This window comes from Panthera tigris, chromosome B3, assembly GCF_018350195.1.
Source record: "Panthera tigris isolate Pti1 chromosome B3, P.tigris_Pti1_mat1.1, whole genome shotgun sequence".
Taxonomy (NCBI): domain Eukaryota; kingdom Metazoa; phylum Chordata; class Mammalia; order Carnivora; family Felidae; genus Panthera; species Panthera tigris.
In genome coordinates, this window is record NC_056665.1 from 119,383,424 (window position 1) to 119,411,288 (window position 27,865).

General features: G+C 39.6%; 1 protein-coding gene across 1 annotated transcript; it reads right to left on the reverse strand.

Moving 5' to 3' along the window:
* Positions 1 to 154: 154 nt before the first annotated feature.
* MLH3 (mutL homolog 3) lies at positions 155 to 27,617 on the reverse strand. The gene is given in 14 exon segments (XM_042990139.1): positions 155 to 525; positions 1,502 to 1,653; positions 2,879 to 2,957; positions 3,068 to 3,091; positions 8,312 to 8,471; positions 9,471 to 9,582; positions 10,893 to 10,964; positions 16,594 to 16,666; positions 18,032 to 18,136; positions 18,892 to 18,977; positions 19,667 to 19,765; positions 22,931 to 25,942; positions 25,945 to 26,288; positions 27,610 to 27,617. Coding segments are annotated over 13 exon segments (4,377 nt in total). The 5' UTR covers positions 26,225 to 26,288; positions 27,610 to 27,617; the 3' UTR covers positions 155 to 402.
* Between the last annotated feature and the right edge of the window lie 248 nt (positions 27,618 to 27,865).

Sequence of the window (27,865 nt, forward strand, 5' to 3'; positions counted from 1 at the left end):
TTTAGGAAGGCAGAATGGATCCCAGGGAGTTCAGCATAGGTAAATTACATCAATGCAAACTATGAGGCTGGAAAAAATTGCAAAGCCAAAACCAAGCAACCCCTCCTCCCACCTCCCCCCACCAAAACAAAACAAAATCAAACCCACAAATGAATCAATTAGTCATTAAATTTTATCTCTAAATAAGTTAAAAAAAGTAGATATCATAGGGCAACCTCCTGAGTCCACAGCTGCAGATGAATGAACTGTCTTTAGCTTGGAGGGATCATCTGCTCAAGACTGATTGATCACGTTGCTTGGAGACACTGGTGGCCTCAGACTCTGCTGGTACCTGCAGCCCATGCTATCTGCTCAGAGGCAGTTAGCATCCCTTTGGCTCCTTACAGATCAATAATTCTGTTCTCACGGTGGCTCACAAGGAGGCATGGATGCCCTCTGGCTTTGCCCTGTTTCACATCTTTCCGCTTTTCCAAAGAGATGCCAGGCCTGGGCCATTTTGCGAAGTTTAGCAAGATTGGGTTTAATCTGTGGGAAGAAAGAGAATAACTCCCATATGCAGCTTGAAAAGCCAAGTACCAAATAAAAATTTCCTAATTACGGCTATTCCAATCTGTTCGGATTTCTAATTTCTGGATTCAGAAAAGATTAGAGATTTCCTTAGGATAAGCGGGACTGCCAACTTTAAGTCTAGACTCCCATCTCTTCAGGAATGAGGACAAAAGTTTGTTTTCATTGTCCTATGAAACAGTAAGATTTTAACGGAGTAAAGCCTATTGGATGCATCAGAAAACTCCATGCAAGTAAAGACTTTATAGCCCTTACAAGGAAAGGCAAGCAAAAGAAAAGATTTTGGAAAGCAGCAACATGGACATTCCTATTATGCTTTTGTGTTCTGTTTCATTTAAGATTATAACAAGAACAGAAAATGTCTTTAATTTAAACCACTCCGTGTCTTTATTGCATTATCCACATCATTGTTCCTGGACTGCTGAGTAATCAAGGCCAAACCATAATGTGAAAATCTCCTAAGCTTGGTTTCCTGCCGGATGATCCCCAAATCATAACTCTAGAGATCCTTAGAAATGGCTACCATTTCCAGCAAAGGCACCATCAAGAAACTGGCTGTTCAGGTTGTATTTGTTAGCAGTAAATTTGCTGTGTTTCTACCAACTTTCTGTAGCCCCAGAGAGACCTTCTACATCCTATCAAACCTAGAGCTAGTAGGCAACAGATGTCCAGGATACATCAGTCCGTACATGTGTTAAGCTTAAAAAATACAAAGGCATCACGTGTGTAATCTGACAGTGCAGCCTGAGCTCCATGGTGAATTTGAGCTAGAAGATGAAGTGGTGGGATTTTATATAAATAAACTTTCAATGCATACTTTTCAAAACTCGGGTATTTTGGAAAGGATTAAGACAGGCTACATTTGGCTGATAGGAGCGGGAGAAGAAAGAGAAGATAAACCTTGCTCCTCTTCTCCTGTTAGTCATTACTGTACCTGCTTTTCCTGCTCCAAGTGGTCTATGTCAGCCAGCGGCAGCATAGAAGGTCTCCCGTGAGCACACTGGAATGGCAGCTGGCACCACGACAGGGCTTCAATAAGGCGATAGCTCTCCTCCGGGCTCAGGCCATCATTAAACTTGATGGCCCCTACACGAAAGACAGAAACAAGGTTATGGTGTGTATAGTAGGAAAACAGTGCTGACCCTGGGCCAGCGCCAGATATCTGGGAAAAGTAAAATGTGTCTTAGGCTTCTTTCATGTGACCAATACTGCTTGAAATTGGCACTTATCGACACGTGGATGAAACTAAGGGTTCATGATGCACCTGTGTCTCAGCTCTTCCTTATGGAATCATGGTCTTTCTAATCCCTAGGGGAGGCATTCCTTCACTTGTTGGGATTCTGCTTTCAGAGTTCTTCTCAAAGAGACAAGGGCAACATTTTGCTTACTTCTTACAGATTGTAAAATCAAGATCATCTTTTAGCCAGTCTATCACAAAGATCTCTACTTGTTGTTTTTCCCACAATGTCCATTTTATTTGCTTTTTTCTATTTCCATAATAATCTTCCTGCCTTTATGCAGACATTGATACATTAATTCACTCGGTCAACAAATATTTGTAAGTATGTACTTTGTGCAGCAGGAGCTATGTCAGGCAGTGAATGAGACAGATGGTCTCTGCCTTTAGGGGGCTTATGATCCAATGGGTCCAACAGGTGAGACAAACATGAAACAAATAATTATACAATAATTATAAATTTTTGTTGTAGGCTTCTATTCTTTCTTACCAGCCTAATTTCTTGGTATCCTTTGCTGCTCCTCATATAACTAATTTCTTTCTGCCTTTCGATCTGTGCATAGGCTATTTCTACCCCTTGTGGCAAACCTTCTCTTCCATCCTATGAATCCATGTCCCTCAGTTTGTTCAAGGCTTGACTTACAATGCATCTCCTCTATGAGTTACTGCTCCACTCATCCGTGTCAGTCTGAATTATGGTCAAATGTATGTGTTGGTGTTTTGCTTTGTAAAAGCAATTTTTTAGTGTTCACTCTTCGTGTATTCAGTTTCTTGATCTAAACCGTACCCTCCATGGGGCACCTGGGTGGCTCAGTCAGTCAAGCGTCTGACTCTTGATTTTGGATCAGGTCCTGATCTCACAGTTTGTGAGACTGAGCCCCATGTTGGGCTCCACACTGACAGCTCATGCCCTCTCTCTCTCTCTCAAAATAAATAAACTTTAAAAAATAAATAATAAACTGTACCCTCCAAGAAGTGAGTAGTAAATGTGCCTTCTATCTCTTTCATAACTTCTGTACTCCTGCCGGGGCTTAGCATACAGAAGCACTCATTATCTGGTGTGCTGAGTCTTACCGTGGCAAGCTTGGGATGCCAACACCTTCTGGACAGTCAGTGGCAAAGTCCCTTGGATGCCTCCTGTGGTCTGGAGTAGCTAATGCATAAACACATTCTTCATTAAGAAAATGAAGGGAAAAGGAAATGCGACAATAGAGCCTTTTGTGTGTGGTGCCTCTGTGTGAAACCCCAAAATAAGAGGCTTACCTCTACTTGTTCTCGAATAAATTCCTACAAAGCAGAAAGGAAAACAGGCATTAATCCATTGTTGTAATTCTTCTTTTATAGTTTAAAAATACACTTCCTGGGGCGCCTGGGTGGCTCAGTCAGTTGAGTGTCTGACTCTTGATTTCGGCTCGGGTCATGATCTTGTGGTGGTGGGATTGAGCCCTGTGTCGGGCTCAGCGCTGACAGCATGGAGCCTGCTTGGGATTCTCTCTCTCCCCCTCTCTCTCAGCCCCTCCTCCTCCTCCTCCTCCTCCTTCTTCTTCTTCTTCTTCTTCTCTCTCTCTCTCTCTCTCTCTCAAAATAAATAAAGGAATATTAAAAAAAATACACCTCATAAAGGAGAGAGTTCCAGCAATATAGCACTTAGGTGCAAATAATTTATTTGTTGTGAGGCACTCTGAATATGAAATACCAAGACAATTTAATAGAACTCCTACTGAAGAGAGAATATATTTAGCTACTGAAGCTTCCTCCAGAGACAGCTCATAACTCATGAAGTTATGTAACTGCTGAGAGCAGCTTTGATGATTCCAGAGTCTAACTCTCAGGGAGGCTTCTCACTAAGAGGCTGCGTGTATTTACGATCTTAGCCAGAGCAAGTGTAATGCTACACACAAACGGAATAAATACACAACGATCATCAACACAATGGAGCACTGAGTGGGACATTCGCTTAGATATATAGTAAACATAAGTAGTCACTTTAGTTCCCACAGCATTTTTTTTTTTTTGACAATTCCATTCGGGGTCGAAAAGCTTATTTTGGGGGGCATTTTGTTGAGTTTCTCCTCACTAGTATATTTCTGTCCCTCAAGTAGCCTTTTCAATAGTTATCCCTGCAGATGTTAATATTTACAAAAGGACTTCAGAGAAATTTAAAGCAGACGCTATTTTTCATGCTGCCAATTTGTTTAACCTCTGGAGCTAAAAAAAACTGTTTTGAGATACAGCACATTTAATAATTTCTTTATAAGAAAACCCAAGATTTTTTTACTCCTAGAATTGGCTATGTATAAATCACCTTCCTAAGATTACAAAATGGTAGATCTTCTTGTTAAACCAGACTCAGAAAATTCTCCCCTTTCCTCAAAGACACCCTAGTCCACCATGCTTACAAATGAGTACAGTTACCAAGCACTGGGTGGTAGATACCATATATTTTTTAAAAGCTGCATACGTTCCCAAACAAACCTACACAGAAAGATGTTTCAGAATACCTGACCCATTAAAAAGCTTAGCGTGGACAGAGATCAAACCTAACCTCTTTGCCATTCTCTCTTGTGCTTGGTCATCTGGGACTTGTGACACATCATTTTTTAAGCCTGGTGAAGGGGAGAAAGATCGTATCTCTGTTCATGTCACATTTCAATGGTTTAATTAATACCAGATAACTTAATATTAAAAAGGCGCACTCATCAGGCTAAAGGACAGAACTTTATAGAAAATATTTGTGATCTTTCAACTGTCAGGATCCAAGTAGCTACTCCTTTTCAAGATACCAAAACTGTTCCAGCTTCTTCCAGAATTAACAAATCTCTCCTGAGCAGTGTGACTTAACATAGTCAAGATTTTCTGAAGCCATAAGCTGTATTTCAATTTGAAGTAAACTCCTTACCAGCAGTCTTTGAAGTCTCTTTGGGAAAAGTTGTTATTATAATTTTCTGGTTAAATACTTAGGGATTGAATTACAATAAAAGATTCTAACAGATTTTATCTTTTGGATTTAAGACAGTTTGGAGGAGGAGCCCTGGAGAAAAAAGGCTGTGTTGGGAAAAAGAGCACTGCTGAAAGCAAAGCAAAGGCTGTCTGATCAGAGAGCAATTCTGGAAGGGCCAAACTCATGATGGTCCAAGCACTGGCACTATTAACTGCCTTTCCCTCTCAAATGTCTTCTCACCCTTAGCCTACAGACATGCTTAAGTCTCTCCCATCTGAAAACACACCAAAATCTTTCTTCTACCCCATGTCCTGCCCCACACTGCAGACCACCTTTAGCTCTCACCCTCTCTCTCTTCTTCTGAAAACTCTTGAAAGAGCAGGCTACTTAGCTCTACCTCTTCTCCCTCCACTCCCTCCCTGACCCATAGCAACCTGGTTGGGCGCCCCCGCCCCCACCCCTAGGAGCAGACGCCACCATGGAACACCGTCCTCATGATAGCCAAATCCAACTTTTTAGGCTTGATGGCTATTGTTGACCATTCCCTTCTTGCTTAAAACTTTCATTGGTTTTAGTAATATTACTTTTTCCTGATTTTCTTCCTCTCTCTGACTAAATATTTTCAATCATCCTTTACAGTTTCTTCTTTTCAGCAGCAGCTTTCCAGACCGCTGCCAAAATATATGCACCCTGAATGCTGGTGTGCCACCAACTCCACCCTTTGCTCTCCTCTCTTTTTATTCTTCATATTCTTCCTAGGCAGTCACACTTCCTCTAGGCTCTTCTCCAGCTTCTGATGTTATAAAAATATATATACTATTAACTACCTCAAACATACATACAGCCCAGGTTTCTCTCCCAAGCACAGATGTGTAAGCCTGCCTATCCACTAGACATCCCCATGTGATGGCACATTCAATGCAACTAAACCCAGGCTCATAATCTAACTCCCCAGGCAGGTATACCCCTCCTCCTCTACTTCCTTTTTCTGTTGATGGCATTACCATCCTTCCAGTCATCTATGCTAGAACCTTCAGAATCCTATCTTATCTTTTCTCCTTTAATCCCTTTTATACTTTCTATTATTGTTCACCAAGTCTTCTTAATTCTACTTTCCAACTTATGTTTCAAATATGTCTCTCCTTTCAATTCCCAATGCTGTTGACCTAGGTCCTCATCCTTTCCTATTTGAACCAGTGCAATCAATAGCTTCTCAACTGTGCTCCCTGCCTCAAACATTTCCCATATCAATGTAGCATACAATTTATCTACTAAATCTATCTTCTAATTTTTATTTTTAGATATGACTAAAGTAACTCAGACTTCTGGGAAAATTGTAGACTTACTTCATGTGGATTTACCTGTGCTCCAAACAGAAAGAGTTAGAGATGAATAAGGAGTAGAAACCACAATGAATTAAATAGGACACCATGAAAAAAGAACAGACAGATATGAGAAAAAAACCTAACCAACATTCTGAATGTAAAACATGTAGTCATGGAAATAAAAAGCTCAGTGGATCAGGTAAACATCTGGTTAAATAGTAGGTGAAGAGAGAATTCAACTCACTAGAAGATAATGTATCACGAAGGGGTAAAACAATGGGAAATACGACAGAGAAGTTAAAAAGGTAGGTCCAGTAGACATCTGACAGGATTTCTAGGAAATGAGAGAGAATGGCAGAAGAGCAGTGGTTGAAGCGACAATAACTGTACATTTTCCAAGTGGAAGAAGCATGATGAATCTGAAGAAGGAAATGAAAACAAAGATAGATCATAGGGAAACTGCAGAACACCAAAGACAGAGAAAGTCTTAAAAGCCACCAGAGAGAAAATCAGATTACCTACAAAGTAATGATAACTAGATTGACAATGGACTTCAATGGCATAGAGAACGTCAAAGTTCTCAAAACACTGAGGGATGACTGACAATGTGGAAATTCCCTGCTTAGCTCAACAATCATGCAATTGTGAAGGCAAAATAAAGACATTTTCAAAGATGGTTTATCATTTACGGACTCTTAATAAAAGAACATTTAAAAGCTTTCAGCAAAAAGAAAGCTGAACACAGAATGAATAATCGGATGCAAGGAGCAACACTGAACAAAGACACTGGTAAATACTTTCGTTAATCTAAATAAACATTGACTCTATAAAATTAATGACTACCAGGGAGATTAAAACAGGTCGAGTTGGAGTGCCTGGGTGGCTCAGTCCAACTTAGGTTCAGGTCATGATCTCGTGGTCTGTGAGTTCGAGCCCCACGTTAGGCTCTGTGCTGAAGCTCAGAGCCTGGAGCCTGCTTTGGATTCTGTGTCTCCCTCTCTCTCTGCCCCTCCCCTGCCCACACTCTGTCTCTCTCTCTCTCTTAAAAATAAACATTAAAACAAAAAAATTAAAAAAAAAAAAAAGGTCAAGTTAAAATACTGAGCCACAACATGGAAGATGGGAGGGGAATGCTGGAAGATAAAGGGTTGTAAGGCTTTTGTACAGTTTAGGAAGAGAATAGAGAAGCAAATTACCTTAAACTTTGTTAAGGCTAAAATTCAAGGCTAATCTGAAGTAATACAAATGGAATATGTAACAACTTAAAGAAAATTTTTTTTAACATTTATTCATTTTTGAGAGCCAGAGACAGAGCACGAGTGGGGAAGGGGCAGTGAGAGAGGGAGACACAGAATCCAAAGCAGGCTCCAGGCTCTGAGCTGTCAGCACAGAGCCCGATGCGGGGCTCGAACTCACAAAGCCATGAGATCATGACCTAAGCCGAAGTTGGATGCTTAACCGACTGAGCCATCCAGGTGACCATGGAATATGTAACTTCTACGCTAGCAGAGGAAAACAAGGAGAAATAAAGAAAACTCTAATAGAAAAACAGAAAGGAGCAAAGAAAAGGCAACAAAGACAAAATAAACTGTTTGTTGTTAAAAAAAAAAAAGCGAAACACATAAGTAAAGAAGTTCTAGTTCTCTTCAACACCTCCAATGTCGTATCCCAAAAGCAGTTTTCCAGACGTTTACCAAAACACAAATGTAGAGGGTGAAATGAAAACTACTCAGCAGAATATGCTAAATTCCTTTATGATTTCGTATTGATGACCTATCTAGCCTCATCTAGCTCACCACTACGTATATATCTTAATTCGAGCCATATATACTGGTAGTTCCCTAAACACAGGATCTGCTCCAAGTCTCTGATACCTGTTGTTCTGTCTAGAACGCCCTTCTCTCTTCTGCACTCGGCAGGCTCCTACTGTTCTACCAGATTTTTCCTAAGGAAAAAATTAGCTTTTCTGTGACAGTTTCCTTGAACTCCACCCCCCTGGGCATAGTAATCATTTTGTATTTTCATAGCACTTTGAACATCCCTCTAACTGGCCAAATTTCATTGTATTTGTAATTATTTAGATGTCCTTCTTCACCTTGAGCTAATTCATCTTTTAATTTCTAGCACCTGGTACACAGCAGGTATTGATACTTGTTGGATGAAAGATGAACACAGAATTTCTAAAGAAAACAGGAGGTTACCCTCAGTTAGCAATTTCCTCAACATCTGAAGCAGTCTTACCTCCACAATACTCTTGGTCACAGGAGATCTTCCTCTTCGAAGTTCATTGGCTTCTCTTTGTACAAAACAGAGTGGTACTTTTCCTACAAGGACCAGGGAATCACTATTGTCTGGAAATATAATTTCAAGGCCCAGATCTTCCAGATTTTTGTGGTAGCACCTAAAGAGAGAGCCTCAATTACAAAACTATTACTTCATTCGCATTTCAGCACCAGTCCCAAGCACTGGAGGGTTTCTCACAAGATGCCACAAATTTTAAAAATTGTACTGCTTTTCTCATACATTTGTTTAGGATTTTATTATCAAATTTCCTGTTTGAATTACAGTAACTTTCATTTTTTTTCTCTTTTCCATTAAGAGAATCAATTTGTTTCTAAGTCTTGTTCCTAAGTTTTTATTCTTCACCGAGGAACTGCTAACTTCTCGCTGCTGGCACTTCAAGGAGTTTGGCACAAATAGAAGGGCTGAGAATGTTTTGAATCAGCATTAAAGCAGGGAGGTAATTTACAGCCCTAGGAACTGAGAAGTCCTGATTAACTGGATGTAAATAAATGGATCTGCCTCTACTACACATCATGCCCCAGGGAAAAAGATTTATTGGCAGTAGCATATTCCCAAACCTGACATGAATTCAGAGACAATTCTTTATTTCCAATAATTTGTGCCACCCAAAAGTGGGAAAACGTCCTATCTTATGACTCACCATATGATTTGCCCCTTCCTTGCGGCCCAGTGTTTTACTTTCTTCCCAGTATGATTATGGTAATGAAAACTAAGAATCTAGAATGCACCGAGGCAAAGCAGAATGGAAGCAATTACTGCAGTAACTTTGCTTTCAGAAACAGCACAGCATAAACACGGACTTTTCCAAGAAATGGTAAGAGGATTCTAAGCCAACTGCTGGAAAAAATTATCAAGGAAACTCTATCCTATACTCAACAGCTGTGATATAGTGGAAAGAACAGCATTTGAAGTCAGAAGACCCGCATCTGAAAGCCTGCTACACCATTCAAGAGTTGTTATGACCTTGAACAAGTCATGTAACCTCTCTTGGCCTCAGGGTCTCATCTGAAAAAAGGAACAACAGGTATGCTTGTACTGCGCAGAATTACTGTGAGAGTTTATACTATAGATATCATGTCCTCATGGTAGTACTAACCGTAAGAGTCTGCTTTGTTCTTCTGTCACTGTTATCTCTAGTGGAGGGCTTACAATGGAAGACAGTAATTTCTTCCGACCAGAGCCTTGTGGCTGTTGCTTCTCATACGAATCTATTGGAAAAGAAACGAATGGGTTCAGAGTAGGAAATGAAGTCTTCTAGACTTCAAGAAGAGCATGAGAAGGCACAGCCATGTTAACTATTATTGTGCTCAGCAGTGTGTTCAAACCGGTTGAGGCTTTGAGTTTCCATTATTATAGTCAAACGAGTAAGTATCCAGACCATTTATTCATTTCAGCAGTATTTCCAAAGTAAGATGTCTAAGACTTCAGTCTTACATTCAAATGAACAATGCAATGTTCCTGTAGATAGTCAATAAATGTGATTTTAATAATGGGGTGAATAATGTTGATTACTTAAGAAATAAAATTGGTTTACTATACAATCCTGTGGTTCAAGACAGTTTCCCATTCCTTCAGAAAGGTTTCCCAGTCTCTGAAGAGAATTTGTCAGTACTATTCTCAAATGAATGGTCTCAAGCCTATAGACAGTTTTTCTAACACTGCTTTTACCATATCTTTCTCAACAATTAGGTCTTCATTTCATACGGAAAAGTGAACATGGAAGTAATATCATTGCCATTCTAGCCCATGAACTATCTCCTTAGGTCCTCACCTACCTCTTTGACATAGTTTTCCATTATTTGACTACAGGGGTAAAGATTTTCCTGGGATTTTACCACTTGGAGAACACTGCCTCATGATAAGAAAAGAGCGTAGCAAAGATTAAAAAGCACGTATTGGCTTTGGAAGGCAGCTATGCTCACCACTATACCACCAACGCTGCACAGCAAAAAACACATATTGGCTTTGGAGAAACATATAACAAATTAGTGATATTGGTTGTCTCTGGGGAGAGAAACTAAGTGGGATGGGGAACAAGGGTAAAAAGGAGACTTGATCATATTCCATTTTGTACCTTTCAGACTTGAACTCATACCACCTATTCCAAAACAAATTTTAAAGTACAAACAATATATTGGGCCTTCTGAGCTGGTGGTGGTCTCTGCCTGACGAACTGTGAAGAAGGTATACCAAGATCATATGGGCACACAGAGGGGCGTATCTTTGTGATGGATGTCACGATAAAGTAGCCTAATCCTTAGGTACCCAACCCTTAGGGTTGATGACAAATGTATGGCAAATATGTCTTTGACCATGTAAGACCACCAAATTCGAATCCGTAAAGTGAATCACTATATTCTTTCAGTTAAACAAGAAGCCAAACCAGAAGGCTTCAGATTACTTTTTTTAAACATACAATTCATCTTTCCTCATGACAGCCACAGTTAGAAAAACTCTTTCAGTATACTAACTGTGCAGGGCAGTTTCACATATTTTCTAGTTCCAAACAGATCCTTACCAACAATCAGCTGCTCTAAACGGACACGCTCATGGGCGGCATGCTGATCCACTAAGACTAGCAGGTTTCCACCTAGAACATGAGCAAGGATTACTGGAGTATCAAATTCTCAGATCAAGATTAAAATAATCATGTTGTGTGGAGGGAAAAAAAGGTTAATTCAAACTAGCTAATGACATAAGCATAAGAAAGACATACATACTTAGTATGTATCTTTCATTTCTTAAAAAATTGAAATTATGGGGAAAACTATAAATTTATCCCTAATGAGAAACTTTTTAATACATTGGTATTTCATTTACAAAACAAGGTTAAAGCCCTATATTCCTAATGTTTAAATACTGATTTTGCGGGGCGCCTGGGTGGCTCAGTCGGTTGAGCGTCCGACTTCGGATCAGGTCATGATCTCGCACTCCGTGAGTTCCAGCCCCGCGTCGGGCTCTGTGCTGACAGCTCAGAGCCTGGAGCCTGCTCCGGACTCTGTGTCTCCCTCTCTCTCTGACCCTCCCCCATTCATGCTCTGTCTCTCTCTGTATCAAAAAATAAATAAACGTTAAAAAAAAATCTTTAAAAATAAAAAAATAAAAAAAAAAACAACTGATTTTGCTTTATTAATTCAGGTTGATACAATGAAGGGCCTTAAACACATTATCAAAATCAGCTGACTTTGATTTGCAAGCTACTCTGGAGCCCACAGAGAATGTAATTCTAGTACACTTTTTATTTCCAGAGAGTACACTTTTAATAAATGACAGATGTGATTCACTTTAAGAAACATTATAACCAAACATATAAATTCAATTTGTTGATTTACATTATATAATAATTATGTATTTTAAATGTAAGTGTAATTAGAATTGTTTTTAAAGACAGGCTGCTTCTGGCCAATTTAAACTTTTCTCACAAACCATTTACATATTAAAAAGGTGCAGGCCAGATGCAGTCCATTTAAAAAAATTTTTTCTTTTTTTAATATGTATTTATTTTTGGGAGAGAGAGACAAAGTGCAAGTGGGGTAGGGGCAGAGAGAGAGAGGGAGACACAGAATCTGAAACAGAGTCCAGGCTCCCAACTGTCAACACAGAGCCCAACGCAGGGCTCAACTCGGGAATGGAGAGATCATGGCCTCAGCCGAGGTTGGGTGCTTAACCAACTGAGCCACCCAGGTACCCCAGATCTAGTCTACTTTAGATCAGAGGTCAGAAAATTTTTCTGTGAAGGGCCAGACAGTAAATATTTTAGGCTTTTTAGGACATATAGTTTGTCACAACTACTCACTATTCCTTTTGAACCAAAGCAGCCATAGACAGTATGTGAACATTGTAGCTGTGTTCCAATAAAACTTTATTTATGGATACTGAAATATTAATTTCATATAATTTTAATGTGTCAAGAAATAATATTCTTCTTTTGCTTTTTCAATCATTTAGAACTGTAAAAACCATTCTCATCTCCCTGGGTGCACAAAAGCAGGTGATGGTTGGATTTGACCCACAGCCACAGCTTGCCTTGTTTTAGACCCAGGTTTCTCAAACTTTGATGGGCATACAGATCGCCTGTGGATCTTATTAAAGTGCAGATTCTGATTCAGTAGGTTACAGACGACACACGAGATTCTGCAATTTTAACAAACTCCCAACTGATGCTATTTACAGACCACGCATTTGAGTAGAAAGGCTTTGGACTCTCAAGTACAAGAAAGAAGGCAGAATGTCCTGACCCAAAAAACCAAACCTACAGGGAAATCCCTTTCTCGCTGACAGGAGGACTGATTCTCAATTACATTAGTACATCTTTTTATCTTGTCATTTTATTAATCTGGTCCAAAGGTTGAGGTCTATTGCTATCAGTTGTTTTGAAATAAAAGCTCTCCTCCTGAATTTGATCAAAATAGATAATACCTGTTTTTTCCATTTCTACTAAAGGATATAATGTTTTTATGACACCATCAAATTCATGGCATGAGAGCTTAAGACTTCAGGAAAAAAAAGGAACTAATTTTTCTGACAGTATGTTCAACCACAGGAATAGGCCCCAAAATATTGAATTTTAAATTCCTTTGAGGATAGGAGGAGTTGCAGCTGGTTGTGATGAATACTGAACATCCTGTATTGGGCAAAACAATGGAATAAATAATAAATTGTGAGGGAGTAACCTCAAACTTGAAATTGGAGTCAGTGTGAATTACCAAGAGTCAGGAACCCTAAGAAATCAATCCTGTACGTGATGGTGGCAGAATGATTCATAGTCTACATAGGGCTCACAACATTTTCTATTCCTTGAATGAAGCAGAATATATGAAAGTAATTTAATCACATCAGAAGCTGTATTTTTGATATTCTAACACAATAGAAGTTTCATAAGGGCAAGGGATTCTTTTTTCCCTTTATTTATTTTCATTTATTTATTTTAGAGAGAGAGTATGAGCAGGGGAGAGGGACAGAAGACAGACAAAGAAAGAGAAAGAGAAAGAGAAAGAGAGAGAGAGAGAGAGAGAGAGAGAGAGAGAGAGAGAGAATCTTAAGCAGGTGCCATGCTCAGTGTGGAGCCCAATGCAGGGCTCAAGCCCACAACCCTGGAATCATGACCTAAGCTGAAATCAAGAGTTGGACGTTCAACCGACTGAGCCACCCAGGTGTCAAGGGCAAGGAATTTTATCTGTTGTACTCCCAGCATGTATAATGGTACCAGGCACATAATAGGTACTCAAATATTTACAGAATAAATGAACGAATCATTTTCTTTGGGGTATCATAACTGAACAACTGTATTTTATCATAGGTGGAAACATGCAATACAAAATGCCAATATATGGCATTAATTTCACCTTAATTTAAAAACAGTAATAGAGGCTCCTGGGGGGCTCAGTTCTCTAAGTGTCCGGCTGATCTCAGCTCAGGCTTTGATTTCAGGGTCATGAGTTCAAGCCCTGTGTTGGGTGCTGTGCTCAGTGTGAAGCCTACTTAAAAAAAAAAAAAAAAAGTTTTAAAACAATAATATATTTGTCAATTACAAAATTATGTGCACATATTAAAATAAGTCGATTATAGGAACAGGTTGCTTTTAGTACTAATGAGTGACAGTAAAAGCACTTACATTTTTATTTAAAAAATGTATTTATCTAAGAGTACTCTTTGGTGGTATCTGACTAAAGTTGACTATTGAACGACATGGGTGTGAATGGCACAGGTCCACTTATGTGTACATTTTTTTCGATAAATACAGTACAGTACTGGGATGCTTGGGTGACTCTGTTGGTTAAGAGTCCAACTTCACCTCAGGTCATGATCTCACAGTTCGTGAGTTCGAGCCCCGCGTCGGGCTCTGTGCTGACAGCTCGGAGCTTGGCGCTTGCTTCAGATTCTGTGTCTCCCTCTCTCTCTGCCCCTCCCCACTCATGCTCTGTCTCTGTCTCAAAAATAAATAAAACATTAAAAAAGACCAGTACAGTACTGTAATGTATTTTCTCTTCTTTAGATTTTCTTAGTAACCCCATCCTAGGTGCCATTAGTAGAGATTTTGGTATTAAACAACAAAGAATTCTAGGTCATCAAAACCTTAGAAAAAAAATCTATTCATTTTTCCAAAACAAACTACTAGAATTTGACTTTCACTGAATCCATATTTATGACAATTCTGACCTATTATGACATTTACTAAATAAATCTACAATGTAAGCAAGGTAAAAGGGAATATTTTGAAATACAAAGAAAATAAGCTGCTTTCAAACTTTAGAAGCATTCGCCTGCCGGTCTACTGGTCTGGGCCCAAACCCTCCCCTGGTGCTCAGGGCTCTCAGCCACCTGCACTATCACGCATGCCTCATAAATGTGCTCAAGAGTCTTCCGATTGGAAAAAAACAAAAACAAAAACAAGTCTTCTTTCACCCTCACCCTCCTTCAGTCCTTCTCTTCCATGTCACAGATTTCTAAGGCTCTCCTTGTGATCTCTGTCACCTGGTCCAGGAACATCATCCACTCAGTTACAGAGGTCAGAAAATCAGGAGTCATCTTTGATCTCCCTTCCCATTGCCAATGCATCACTAAACCCTGCTGACTTTCTCTCCTACATATCCTCCCAATGCACTCGCTAGGCTTCACCAACTATCATTTTTAGATACTGAAATATCCTTCCTACCAATCCTTTTGCAGGTACTGGGACTCCACCCCACCCCCAATCCATTCTCCACACTGCAACCAGAGCAATATTTTCAAAGTACAAATGGAATGTGACATGTACCACTGTAAAAACAATAAAAAAAGAAAACAGAAAGCTTCCCGTTGTTTCCAATTGGTGTCGGGACAAATACAAAGCTTGTAACTGGCACTTAAGATCTGGCTTTGACCTACTTCTCTGGCCTCATCTCTGCACTCTCACTCCAGCTGTACTTGTCCTGCTTCCTCTCACTCAAGGAGAGGAAACACAAATTGTGTATGTCATTCCCTCAGCCCAGAATACTCCTCCCTCCCTTCTTTACTTAGTTAAATGCTCATACTCATCCTCACTTTACCAAAAAAAACCTTTCCAGACCTCCCTAATTCAAATCTCTCTGTACAGTTTCTTACAGCATCTTGTTTCTCCCGTAATGTTAGCTAGAATTAAAACTTTAACGTTTATGTCCTTATCTGTTTCTCTTACATGTGAATTTTTTGCCACCATTATGGGCTAGGGCCTAGTACAGTCTCTGGCATGCAACAGGCAGTCAATCAATGCTTGTTGGATGAGTTAATGTTATTATTTACAAACTATTATTGCTTTATTAAAGTAGGTCACCGAGATATTGTATGTAATTCTTGATAAACTTAGCAGGGTTCATTATATGAACTTTCTATTATTACAAAGGGAATACGTGAAGCCTCAAAAAGTCAAACAATATAACATATTTTAAAGAATAAAAGATGAAATTTCCCCTTTGCCCACTCTCATTGTCACTCCAAAGGCAACTACTATTAATAGTTTGAAATGTATCTTACATACATATGTCTCTGTATATGTATACAGAACTAATGCACATTAAAACTGTTGTTTCAATGCCTGGGTAGCTCAGTGCTTAAGCATCTGACTTCGGCTCAGGTCATAACTTCACGGTTCCTGAGTTCTAGTCTCACATCAGGTGAGTTCATGCCCTACTTCGGGTGAGCTCTGCTTTGGGTGAGCACAAGCCCCACTTTGGGTGAGCACGAGCCCCACTTCAGGTGAGCATGAGCCCCACTCTGGGTGAGCCCAGCTTTTCTCTTTCTCTCTCTTCCCCTTATGGGATAGTCTCTCTCTCTCCGCCCCCTCTCCGTCTGCCCATCACTCACTTGTGCCCCCCCTCAAAAACAAAAAACAAAACAAAAAAACAATGTTCTTTCATATAAATTTAGATTGGTTTTCCCAATTGGCTTTAATCTGTCCAAATCATTGCAACTATATTATATATAAAAAATATCTTAAGAAGTGCTTGCGTGTTTCAGTCGGTTAAGCATCCCACTCTTGATTTCGGCTCAGGTCATGATCTCATGGTTGTGAGTTCCAGCCCCACACTGGGCTCTGTGCTGTTAGCTTGGGATTCTCTCCCTCTCTCTGCCCCTCCCCTGCTTACGCTTGCACACACACATGCTCTCTCTCAAAATAAATAAATAAACACTAAAAAAAAAACTTAAAAGGAGGCTATTAGGAGACCAGCTGGTTATTAATCAAGGCTAAACTCCATTCTTACCTGCCTCACCATTCTCTTCAGTCTTGGTGCTCATTAAACAGGCAATAAACTTGTTATCCACTTGCTGTAGAACCTGCCATATATTCAAATAAGTGGTATAACACTAAATAAAAGTTAACAAAGCCTCATCTGTATACAAAGAGATAAAACTGCACTTAATTAAGAGTTATTTGCATTACAATCTTCATATCTAAGACTATGGTAAGGGAGTCATTAGGAAGGATTAAAAAAATAAGCAGAGCTATCAGAAGGCATAAAAGGAAGGAGACTACAGGCTAAGGATTCTAAAAAGGACACACAAGCAACAAAACTCTACAGAGCACACCTGAGATTCTCCCAACAGGACTCTTACTCATAGGTAACTATGACCAGGGGCGCCCAAGTGGCTTGGTCGGTTAAGTATCCGACTTCGGCTCAGGTCATGATCTCATGACTTGTGAGTTCGAGCCCTGCGTGGGACTCTGTGCTGTCACCTCAGAGCCTGGGGCCTGCTTCAGATTCTGTGTTTCCCTCTCTCTCTGCTCCTCCCCTACTCATGGCCAGAGACTGCTAACAAATGGGGCTGAAATAAATTTTGCATTTTGCAAAGGTAAGGAAAACCGTTTCAGAGGAGCTAATCCCTTAAAGTAGTAAGTTAATAGCCACCAGGGGCTTTAACCCTTGGGGACTCCTCTCTGTCCAGGTACAGACAAGGTTCTCATTGCCCTTCCCTGCCTCGGTCCCTATCGTTTAACTAAAACTGTTGTTTCAGCGCCTGAGCAGCTCAGTCATTAAGCATCTGACTTCAACTCAGGTCATGATCTCACGGTTCGTGACTTCAAGTCCCACATCAGGTGAGCTCATGCCCCACTTTGGGTGATCAAGAGCTTGCTTTGCTCTGGTACCAGGTCAGTGCCATGTGAGGGATTTACCTAGATCTATCTAACCTCCTAATTTGTTTCCATACTGAAAATAAGATGAAGACAGCCTGAGTGGTGTAAGGAGAGGGCAAACTAGCAAAGCAGATGAGACAAGGGGTCCCTTTTGTTAAGACTGCTCCTCAATCTGGAGTCTCCTAAGCCATGTCATTTGTCGCCTCACACAATAGAGGGTCATTTACAAAGGGGCACTGTTGTACATTTAAGGACAATGTCTGTACAGGATTTAGTTGATTTATAAATTATTGTCAAAATATAAAGTCAATATATAATCCTTGAAACTGTGAGCCTCAATCCTTAATTCATCCCTCCAACCTGCTCACACTACTAAAGACATTTTTTCCTTTGTAATTAAAATTGGTCCCTGCTTTTTCTTATAATAAAAGTTCTAGTAAGATTTAAAAAAACACACGTGCCTTGACCAAGGTGGTCTAGATCATTAAATAAATCCAATTTCACAAGAGTTAGTCCAGCTTAGGTCTTATATATATTTTTATGAGATTTCAAAGTCAATCTCTTACCTGCATTGAATGAATCATTTCTTTGGTGAAACGATAAGGATATAAGACATTGTGAATTTTAACCGCGAGGCTTTTGGCCTGGCCACTGCTTACATCAACAGCAACCTAGAAAGCAGCACAAACATCATTTAAATTTTTAATTCTTTATATCTGCAGAACTGTTTTACCAAAGATCCCAAACTGCTTTATCATTTTCACAGAACCTATTAGAAGTGGGTTGAATTCAGGGAACTTAGAGAAATTCAAAAAGCTCTGTGAATTATTAGTCTTAAATAATAATTTGGGGGTATAAACAAAATTACTAACAAAAACCAATGTTGTTTCAGAATAACAATTCGTTTATGCTCCATGATCAAGTCCTTAAACACATCTTAACTGAAAAATCAGTAATCAAGTGCTCATTTATTCTACACCTTTATCACAACACACAAAGTACCTTCTGTGATAACCCACTGAGAACACATACACTCACGTCCAATGATGAATTGTTCCTCCAGTAGAAGACTCGCTATTTTATCTGCTGATGTAACAGTGCTTTTTGTTTTGTTTTGTTTTGTTTTAATTATCACCACCCTAAATACCCTGCCAAAGCTGCAAGATAGGGTTTGTAAGAGTGGTAAACACATTCAACTCATCACACACTGACTACACATGTTTAATCCAGAATGTCTGAGCTCCCAAATTCTATGGATTCTGATTTCTCCTCTCTATATTAAATGGTATTTCCAAATAAATTATTTGGAAACATGCCCACTTTCCGCTTGTAATTAAAAATTAATATAGCCATTCATGTTCATATCCAGCTTAAATGAAGTACAAATTTTAAAATAACAAGCAAAGAAAATTTGCTACAGACCCACCTCTGGATAACGGGCAAATACTGGATTTTCCCACTCTGAGAACAAAGACTGAAGTGATTCTCTACCAACAGTATCATCCACAGCATCTAAGGCAAAAGGAAACAGATCAAGTTGGCATCGACAGCCACAGAAAAAAAGGTGAGTGGCACTCCTGTTTGCTGTGGTGCAGCGGCAAGACCAAAGATCAGACATATTGTCCCAATATTCTACAAAAGTTTAGTGTTTGCTGGATCTCTAAATTGTTCTGATCTGTTACTTTTTAAGTTAGAGTTGATGACTGTATCTTTTGGCATTATAGCTTTTTCTCCAAACTATTTTCAAGAGATATTTCAGAATACAAATCCAGAAGAAACTGGTTCAAATTAGTAGTCTCACTTCCTTTAGATAAAAATATACCTTACCTATTTTTAGAAACAAAGAATCTGTAGCCTTTTTTTTTAAAATAAGGATTTTGCTTACATAAACCTACTACAATACGGAGTGCAACTCCAATCTTTAAAAATAAGAGATATTCTCTCAATCACAAGACACCACAGACTGTGCATAATCACCCAGTATTGACTTCAAGTCTGGAAAAGTAATTTCTGATCTAAATGCATGCACTGAATTACTTAGTTCTGCTGTTAAATAGGACCGTGGGGAATTACTGGTTCCAGGAAGGCACAGCTGGCCCTGATCAAGCTTAATAACATAACCCTGCTTTTTAAAAAAATTTTTTTAGTTAGGTGGTACAGTATGTACTAGATGTCCCGGCAACCTCTGTTTTTGCCCCTACCTCTGTTATTCTGTCTCATCACAGTCCTCTCTTCCCGAGCTCTAGGAAGGAAGGGAAGAACAAGGTCGCTTCTAAAAGGATGACACTTGTACTGAGATCCTAAATGTAAAAAAGAAAACCTAGACATTTGAACTCAAAATATAAATTATTAAAAAATCAAGTTACATTAAAATCTTTCTGCACAAATGGAGTTGAGACCCGAAGCAGACTACCAAGCACGAGATTGAGAGTCAGAGTTCTTTAATGAGTTATGCTGCTAATTTAGGAACCTACATTAATGCTTAGTCCCGTTATCCACATATACCAGACAGAATGAGCACTAAAACAGATCACTGATTCTCAATGGGCACAATTTTGTATGAGAGACATTTGGCAACATGTGGTTGTCACAACCTGGGTAAGGGGTGCTACTGGTATCTAGCAGAGATAGAGGCTAGGGACTGCCAAATATTCTACATGTATAGGACGAACCCTACGACAAAGAGTTAGGAGTCCAAAATGTCAAGTGTCACGGTTGATATAGCTGGTATTTGACATATACTGGTACTTAATTGTTAGCCTTCACTACTTGGTGCAACCTTCACAAGTCCCCAGGTTTATGTCTCTTATACTCAAAATGTGTTGCTATTATAACATTTATCTGATATTACGTTTACATAGCTGTCTTCCCTAATTGATTGTGAACTCCTGAAAGCCAAGCCAGTGAATCTGCAACCTAGCAGTGTGAACAATAAATGAATACATGGACAGATAAATGAATGAAAAGTTCTCAATTTAAACTCCAAAGTCCAGGGGTGCCTGGGTGGCTCAGTCAGTAAGGCATCAGACTTTTGATTTCAGCTCAGGTTGTGATCTCACGGTTTGTTGAGTTCAATCCCCACATTGGGCTCGGTGCTGATAGCATGGAGCCTGCCTGGGATTCTCTCCTCTTCTCTCTCTCTATCCCTCTCTGCTCTCTCTCTCTCTCTCTCAAAAATAAAAAAACATACATTAAAAAAATAAACTCCAAAGTCCAGTAATATCTGGCCTAAATTCTGCCGTCCTCTCTAAAGGATGATTGAGTTTTAGAAACAATGCCTGCATTTGACAGTTTTTGAATAGGGGCCAAAACATGATGGAACTATTATTTCAAAACAATAAATCCATTGGACAAGAACTGGAGAGATGAATTCAGAATGATAAAATGAAAGGGTAAGGTGAAATTAGGTTGTGTTATTGGTAATAGAAAGGACAGAATTAGAGGCATTTTAATTTTTTTTAATTAATGTTTCTTCCTTCAAAAAAATTTTTTTAATGTTTTTATATATTATTTTTGAGAGGCAGAGAGAGACAGAGCACGAGCCAGGGAGGGGCAGAGATAGAAACACTGAATCGGAAGCAGGTTCTAGGCTCTGAGCTGTCAGCACAGAGCCCCAGCGGGGGCTCGAACTCAAGAACAGTGAGGTCATGACCTGAGCCCAGGTGAGATGCTTAACCGACTGAGCCACCCAGGCACCCCAGAATTAAAGGCATTTTAAAGAAAAAAACTGCCAAGGCTTGGAGACTTACACCACTCCTTAAAATTACCTGTATAGATATTCTCTTGTGTACGATTTAATTTGCCTCTTAACAATTCATCCTAAGTAACGTTTTTCTGTATGGTTCAGCAGTGTCCCAACGTCCTACCACACGTTAGCCCTTTACAGAAGGTGTGACATGCACTGTGAATGGGGGAGCCATCTTTCCATGAAACTCATTTCTATACCCAACATACTTTTTTATTTTCATTTTTCTTATGGAATTGAGTTAACAGGACACTTCAGAGACTTGCTACAAGACTTGCTAATGCAGAAAGTTAAATAGGTTGAAGTGTTTTAAACATCTAGATTGGCTCAACGGAAGCAGATGTTCATGTTGTGTGTGGCAGCTGACGTTCCCGCTTTGGTTCAGCAGCAACCATCTCAGGTTAATGTAATCGCTGCCTTTTTTGTCTCCATTTAAAAGCAGTTGCATTTCAGGAAGATGAGGTGCCAGTGCTTTAGGTTTACTTCCGATAAGCAGTCGTATAAAACAGGACATAAAACTACATCAACTGAAAATCACGTATGTCTTTAAGAGCCACCTGAGAGTCTCAGGAGCAGTGCTGAAAGACAGTTCTCCTACTTAAAACTTTGAAAGTTACTACAGTGATTATTTTTTCATGAGGAAAAAACTGGAAACCACTGAAAAATAAAGGCCTTATTTAACCTTAGATAAATCAGAGCCTCCTACCAGAGATATTCATGCTAAGGAGAATTACAAGTCAATTTACAATTACATTCATACAGTTTACATTCTTTTGCAACATTCAAGACTTTTAATATGTATGCACATTTAATGTTTATCCTCCTGATGCGAAACCAAGATTATAGCCAGATGGAAATCAGTTTTACCATCTCCCAACATCTGGCTCTCAACACACTGCCAAAACAATGTCACTTTTAATGTTGACTGAGACATGAGAACTCAAGAGTCCCAATCTAGGCTCTGTTGTAGCCTTGTGGTATGATTTCAAAGCCACATTACTGTCTTCCTGAATAACGGCTACTTATAGCATAAACAGATCAAATGGATTAGCATATGTATTATAATAAACCATGTCTGAAAAGTATAGTTGGGAAAATACACACTTAACCTACATTCCAAAAAATTCATGGTCAAGTCCTTTTTTCTAAAAACACAAAAACAGTTCAAAAATATAGTACTGTACTGAGCCACAGACTTCTGGGGAAACCCAGGATGATTACAGGATCATTCTGGCTTTTCACCTGAGAGCTGCAGAGAGCAACTTCCAGAAAAATATCACACTGGCATTGCAGGTATCTTTAAAGACAAATTTCTAGGAGAGTTTTATGTTTGGGAGAGAGAAGAAAGGAGGCTAGGGAAGCACTGTGGATCTTCTCAACTATTAATAGTGCCATTTTCATGAAAAATGGTCTCACCCTCCTACACATCCACACATCCATATACAAACACTTCCATTCTATTATGTCTTTCATTGTATTTCTGGATGTAAATAGTATTGGACCTAGAGAATCTTTATATACCATAAAACACATGTTTTATAATTAAACTTGAAAATGATCTATCAGCTGAGATCATCTCTTTGGACAATGATTATCTTACTCTTTGGCCATTATTACCACCTTCAAAAGCATTCCATGCCAGTGAGCACTATATATATAGTATAGTATACTATACTATAGTATAGTATATAGCATTATATATATATATATATATACTTACCATTCTCAAGTATGACATCCACAGCTACAGTTGTCAGGTCTTTAGTACAAGCAGTCTGAACATCCTCAGTAGGAGCAATGAATGTACTCAGTCCAGTTATTTTGTTGATGTAAACCATTCTTCCCAGGGCTACATCAAAATGCTGCTGCCAATCCAAAGAACATGTGTTTGACTCTTCATTTTCAAAACAAGTTCTTGCTATAGATTCTTCACTCTGAAAACGAGTTCGTTTTCTGTCAGCTGTGCCATCTTCTATGTGACTCATTAACATTTTACTGGGAGAGTCAGGACTTCCTGTCTGTGGGTCTGAAGCTATAAGAACATCCGTATCTTCACTGATGACTTTAGAATGACTACGGGGTAATACCAAAGGCGTTTCTGGTATCACGGAGTTCCCTGTTGTGTTGTTGTTAGAGTATGTTTTACTATCTTTATTGAAGGGATTATCCTGTGTGACAGAGTCCAACACTGGAATGATGCCACTGTCTATTTTTTTATACTCATTTTTAAATAACTTGCAAGAATCCAGGATTAACCCACTGCACAAGTCATGGTCTTTCCTACTAGAATCTGATTGTGGAAGTTCATTAAAATGACTCATCATTTCCAATGCTTGAGTCTCTCTTTCGGAACCTTTCATTCTGGATAATTTAGAGGCTAAAGATTTAGGAGACTGCTTGGCATCCAAAGGTTTTCTGTTAAAATCAGATAATTCCTTTAGAGTTACAGGACTTTCTCTTAAGCAAGGAGTCTGTTGTTCCAAACAATCTTCTTCACTAGAGAATGGAAACTTCTTTGAGTAAAAGATGTGACTTACTGGCAGACAACTGTTATTTGAATCATTATGTTTCATAGTAGTGATTTTACAAATGCCTGAGTTGTCTAAGTGATTCTTCTCTTTCCATGGAATGTCAGATTCAACTTGAGGACCGAGATTGGTAGAGATTTCAGAATTATTATTTTCTTCCACCTCTGTATTCAGAGGACTTTTAACCTTCCCATATTGCCTCTTAAACTTCTCTAAAGATCCCAGTTGTGACCTTAAGCTTAGCTTCTTACGGGCTATGGGTTTGGAGAAACCAATCAATTTATCTATTTTCTTACTACCATTTGAAACATATCTACACCAAGGGGAAGAAGAGGATGTGTCAAGTAATAAGCAATCCATGTGTGATTCTTTAGTACCTTCCTGAGAAACAGCAATGTGTTCACAAGTTGCTATAGGTTTGTTCTCTAGCCCATAACTTGTATTTGTTCTGCACAATTTCTTGTCAGACAGTTGAGCAAAGTCTTTACTTAAAGTGCTGGTTGGATCTTCGATGTTTGGAGTCTCAACTGAATGGCATGCTCTGTTTACAAATGTTTCTCGGGCACTCACGGGACCAGGTTGAATACAGTTTTTAAGTAAATGTTCTCTTTCAGTTGATTTAGTTTGCTCATTTTGTACCACATGAGTTATAAAGCCAGTGGAGCATAATTTAACTTGTCCATAACTAAAAATGTTTACTCTTCCACAATTACTAGGTTGTTTTTCTTTCTCTTCCTCTCTCTGAGCACCACGTACTCTCAATAACGTTGTCTCAAAAGGCAGAGGTTGGGATCCCATTTTGGTAGCGTCTTTAAATCTCTCTAATTGATTCTGAACTCCATTATTTTTCAGGATACTGGCAGCCATGCCATTAACAATAGCACTTGCTTGCTGTATTTCTAGATCTTCTCTATTCTTCTCAAAGCAGTATGATGTCTGAAAAGGGTTTACAAACATTTCTGAACTGTTTCCACATGGACTTTCTGAAGAGTTATGTTCTAAGCAAAGTTTTTTATGTTTCCCATTTTCTCCCCATTCTGATGCTTCAGCTGTCTGTTGTTGTAAGATCCCTGATTCTGAGCAAGAGCTATCTTTGTTTTGTAAAGATGACTCTGTCACTTTACCATGGCCTGGGCCATCTGATTCACAAATGTACAAGAATGAATCATTTGTGTTTTTTCTGGTAGCTTCTGAATCTCTAGAATTCTGTGTGTTTCTTCTGTTTTCTACAGTAGCTTTTCTTTTCACAGCTTTTGATTGAAAATTAAACATTTCATAGGAATCCAAAATGCTATTACATGCTTCTTGGAAACTGACCTGGTCACCCTTCTCATCAGAAGACACATGCTTCTGAAGAGTAGCACTAAATAAACTAAAATCGTTATCTTCACTAAATTCTTTAATGTCCTCACCTGATAATTCCACAAATAGTTTTTCTTTCTTTAAAAACATTTTCACTCCTTCCTGAATGCAAACCAAAATAGTATCCCAGTTCTGAAATTCAATCAGCGTTTTTGCTGGCTCCAGGCACACATCATATTCACAGAACTGACACTGCACATTGATTACATATATCCCATGGAGTTCTGGGTTAGACCGATGCCGAGGACTTGAATTCATTTGTCTAGTGGCAGAACCATTCTTTGGCTTGCATATAATACTTTCTTTCCTCAATAAAAAGTCAATGAATTTATGCAACTTTGTCCTTAAAACCAGTCTTTTGTTCACAAACAAAAATTGCATATTCTTATTGTAATGTGCTTCAGAGCTGATATAGCCGCTGAGCTCAAACTCCTTGTATTTAAATTTTATTTCTCTTAATTTTTGGGACTTACCCAGTCCATAAATTTGACAAAATCGGGAACATATGTCTTTGGTTTTAGGAAGCTGAAGAACCATGGAACCAGAAACATCATTCCTCAAAGAGAAAGAAATGGAAGGGTGCATGAGCGAAAGAGCTTCTATCCTCTGCCTGACCTTCTCAAACTCCAGTCTAGGATCCATGCATTTCCTCCTTACAGGTAACTGGTAAAATAGGTTATATACTGTTACTGTTGTCCCGGCACTTGGTCTAGTCAGGTCAGCTTCACAAGCTTTCAGGGCTTTTCCATTCTGAAACAGTTTCACAAAAGTTTTCATTGTCTTGTTTTTCTTGGATGAAATTTCCACAGCACTGGCCATGTCAGCTATACTTGCCAAGGCCTCCCTCGGAAACCATAAAACCTGGGATTCTCCAAGTCCTGTAGCGAGTTGCATTTACTAGTGAAATAACGATTTCCCACCTTGTCTATATCATCCCTCCCCATCCCAAATCCATTGTCTATCACTTGAACTTGGAAAGTCTCCATATTCACCCTGACAGCCACACATTTTGCTTCAGCATCAATGCTATTGAGGGCAAGTTCCTCAACACACTGGCCTAAGGAGCATATAGCCAAACCAGAACGCAATCTGGCTTGTACTTCAACTGACAAGCACTTGATCATGGCAGGTAGAAAGCTGGTTAAGAAGGCCAGGCACTGGCTTCCTTCTCTGACCGGAAATAATTGCCTATGGGAGGAAAACACACACACACAATCAAACCCTCAGAGCTACGGAGCATTATCCATTGCTCTCAAGCATAAGGGAGAAATGCCATTTGAGGTAAATTAAATCTCTTATTAAACCACACTGTAAAAAACAAAACAAATTATAGCTTTGATCTCTACACAGATCACACAGCTCATGTTTAGTGCAATGGATTTAATATCCAAAGCAGCATTCGCAATTTCATAATTTTCACTGCTCCTTTCTAAATCCCACATGCCCTAAAGTGAAATCATAATCACACTTGAAGTTGACCCATAAGACAGTGTTCACAATTCTAATCACTTCACCAAAAACAGATGTCTAAATTAAATTCAGCTAGAAATTCATGAAAAAAAATGTCCAAGCTAGTTTCATAATATTTATACATTACACAATAACCATGACTTTTAGTAAAAACTTGTAATGAACGGTTAAGACAGAAGAAATTTAAAAAATCAAATCTTTGTATCAAGAAGAGATGGGGGTCAAGAGATTATTATTCTTGGTTAAATGTTGTCTCCGGGGGGAAAAGACCGGGAATGCAAAACGATAAGGCAGGAATTTTCATTATGAACTTTTCTGTATCATTTGATTTTTAGATCTTGTCCACATATTACTTTCACAAAAAGTTTTCAGAAGGTCCCTGTATTACCATTCTTTGGGTATTTACACATGGCGGCTACAAACTACCTTCACAAGAATAGTGATGGTCAGGGGCTATCTGAACTTGATTTTAAGTTTTCCCTTCAGGTAAAAAATATGAAGATTATAGTGCCATTAAAGGTCTCCCTTCATAGGGGAGAGAGCAGCATGGGCTGGACCTCTCGAAGGTGGTAGGGCTAGTTCTTCAAGCCCGGACATCACAGTTATAATCGCAGAGCTGATGTTTTTTTATATAAGGAACTTTGCAGCCGGCAGCAAATGAGAGGTATTCTGAGACTGTTACCCAACTTCACGATTTCCTTATTACAACCCAGTCTTTTCAGGGCCACAGTCAAAGGGGATGATTCGGCCCCGGTCTCGAGCTGCGAGAGCTCCGGGTCGGGGGCGGGGGGACAGGACAGCCGCCGCGGGCCCCCCAGGCTCAGGCTCCACCCCGTCCCCTCCCCCAACTCGCAGGCCGAACCCCTGCCGCCCGACGCAAGAGGCCTCCCGGAGCCCCTGCACAGCCGGGTCCGAGAAACGCTCGCGGCGGTCGCCACGGCCTTTCCGCTATTAGAAGGGCTCCCGGAATCATCCTTTCGACGCGTGCTTTTCCCCCAAGTCACCTCGAACCGCGCTTCACCAACTCCCAGTTACCCACCGCCTCGGACGCCGGGCACGCGCACGTTCGCTCGCGAGGCTCGCGCACGCGCCACGAGCATGCGCTTCTGCGAACGCGCTTGCGCTTCTGGGAACGCGCTTTCGTCGGTGACACCCAAATGCGCGTGCGTACCAGCTGTTGTCTGACTGGGAGACTAGGCGGGGTCTCTTCACACTGGTACCCCTAGTTCTCAATCCTTATCCCCCTTTCGCATGGTGTGAAAAGCCGTTTCAAGCAGTTTTCTCTGTTTCTGTCG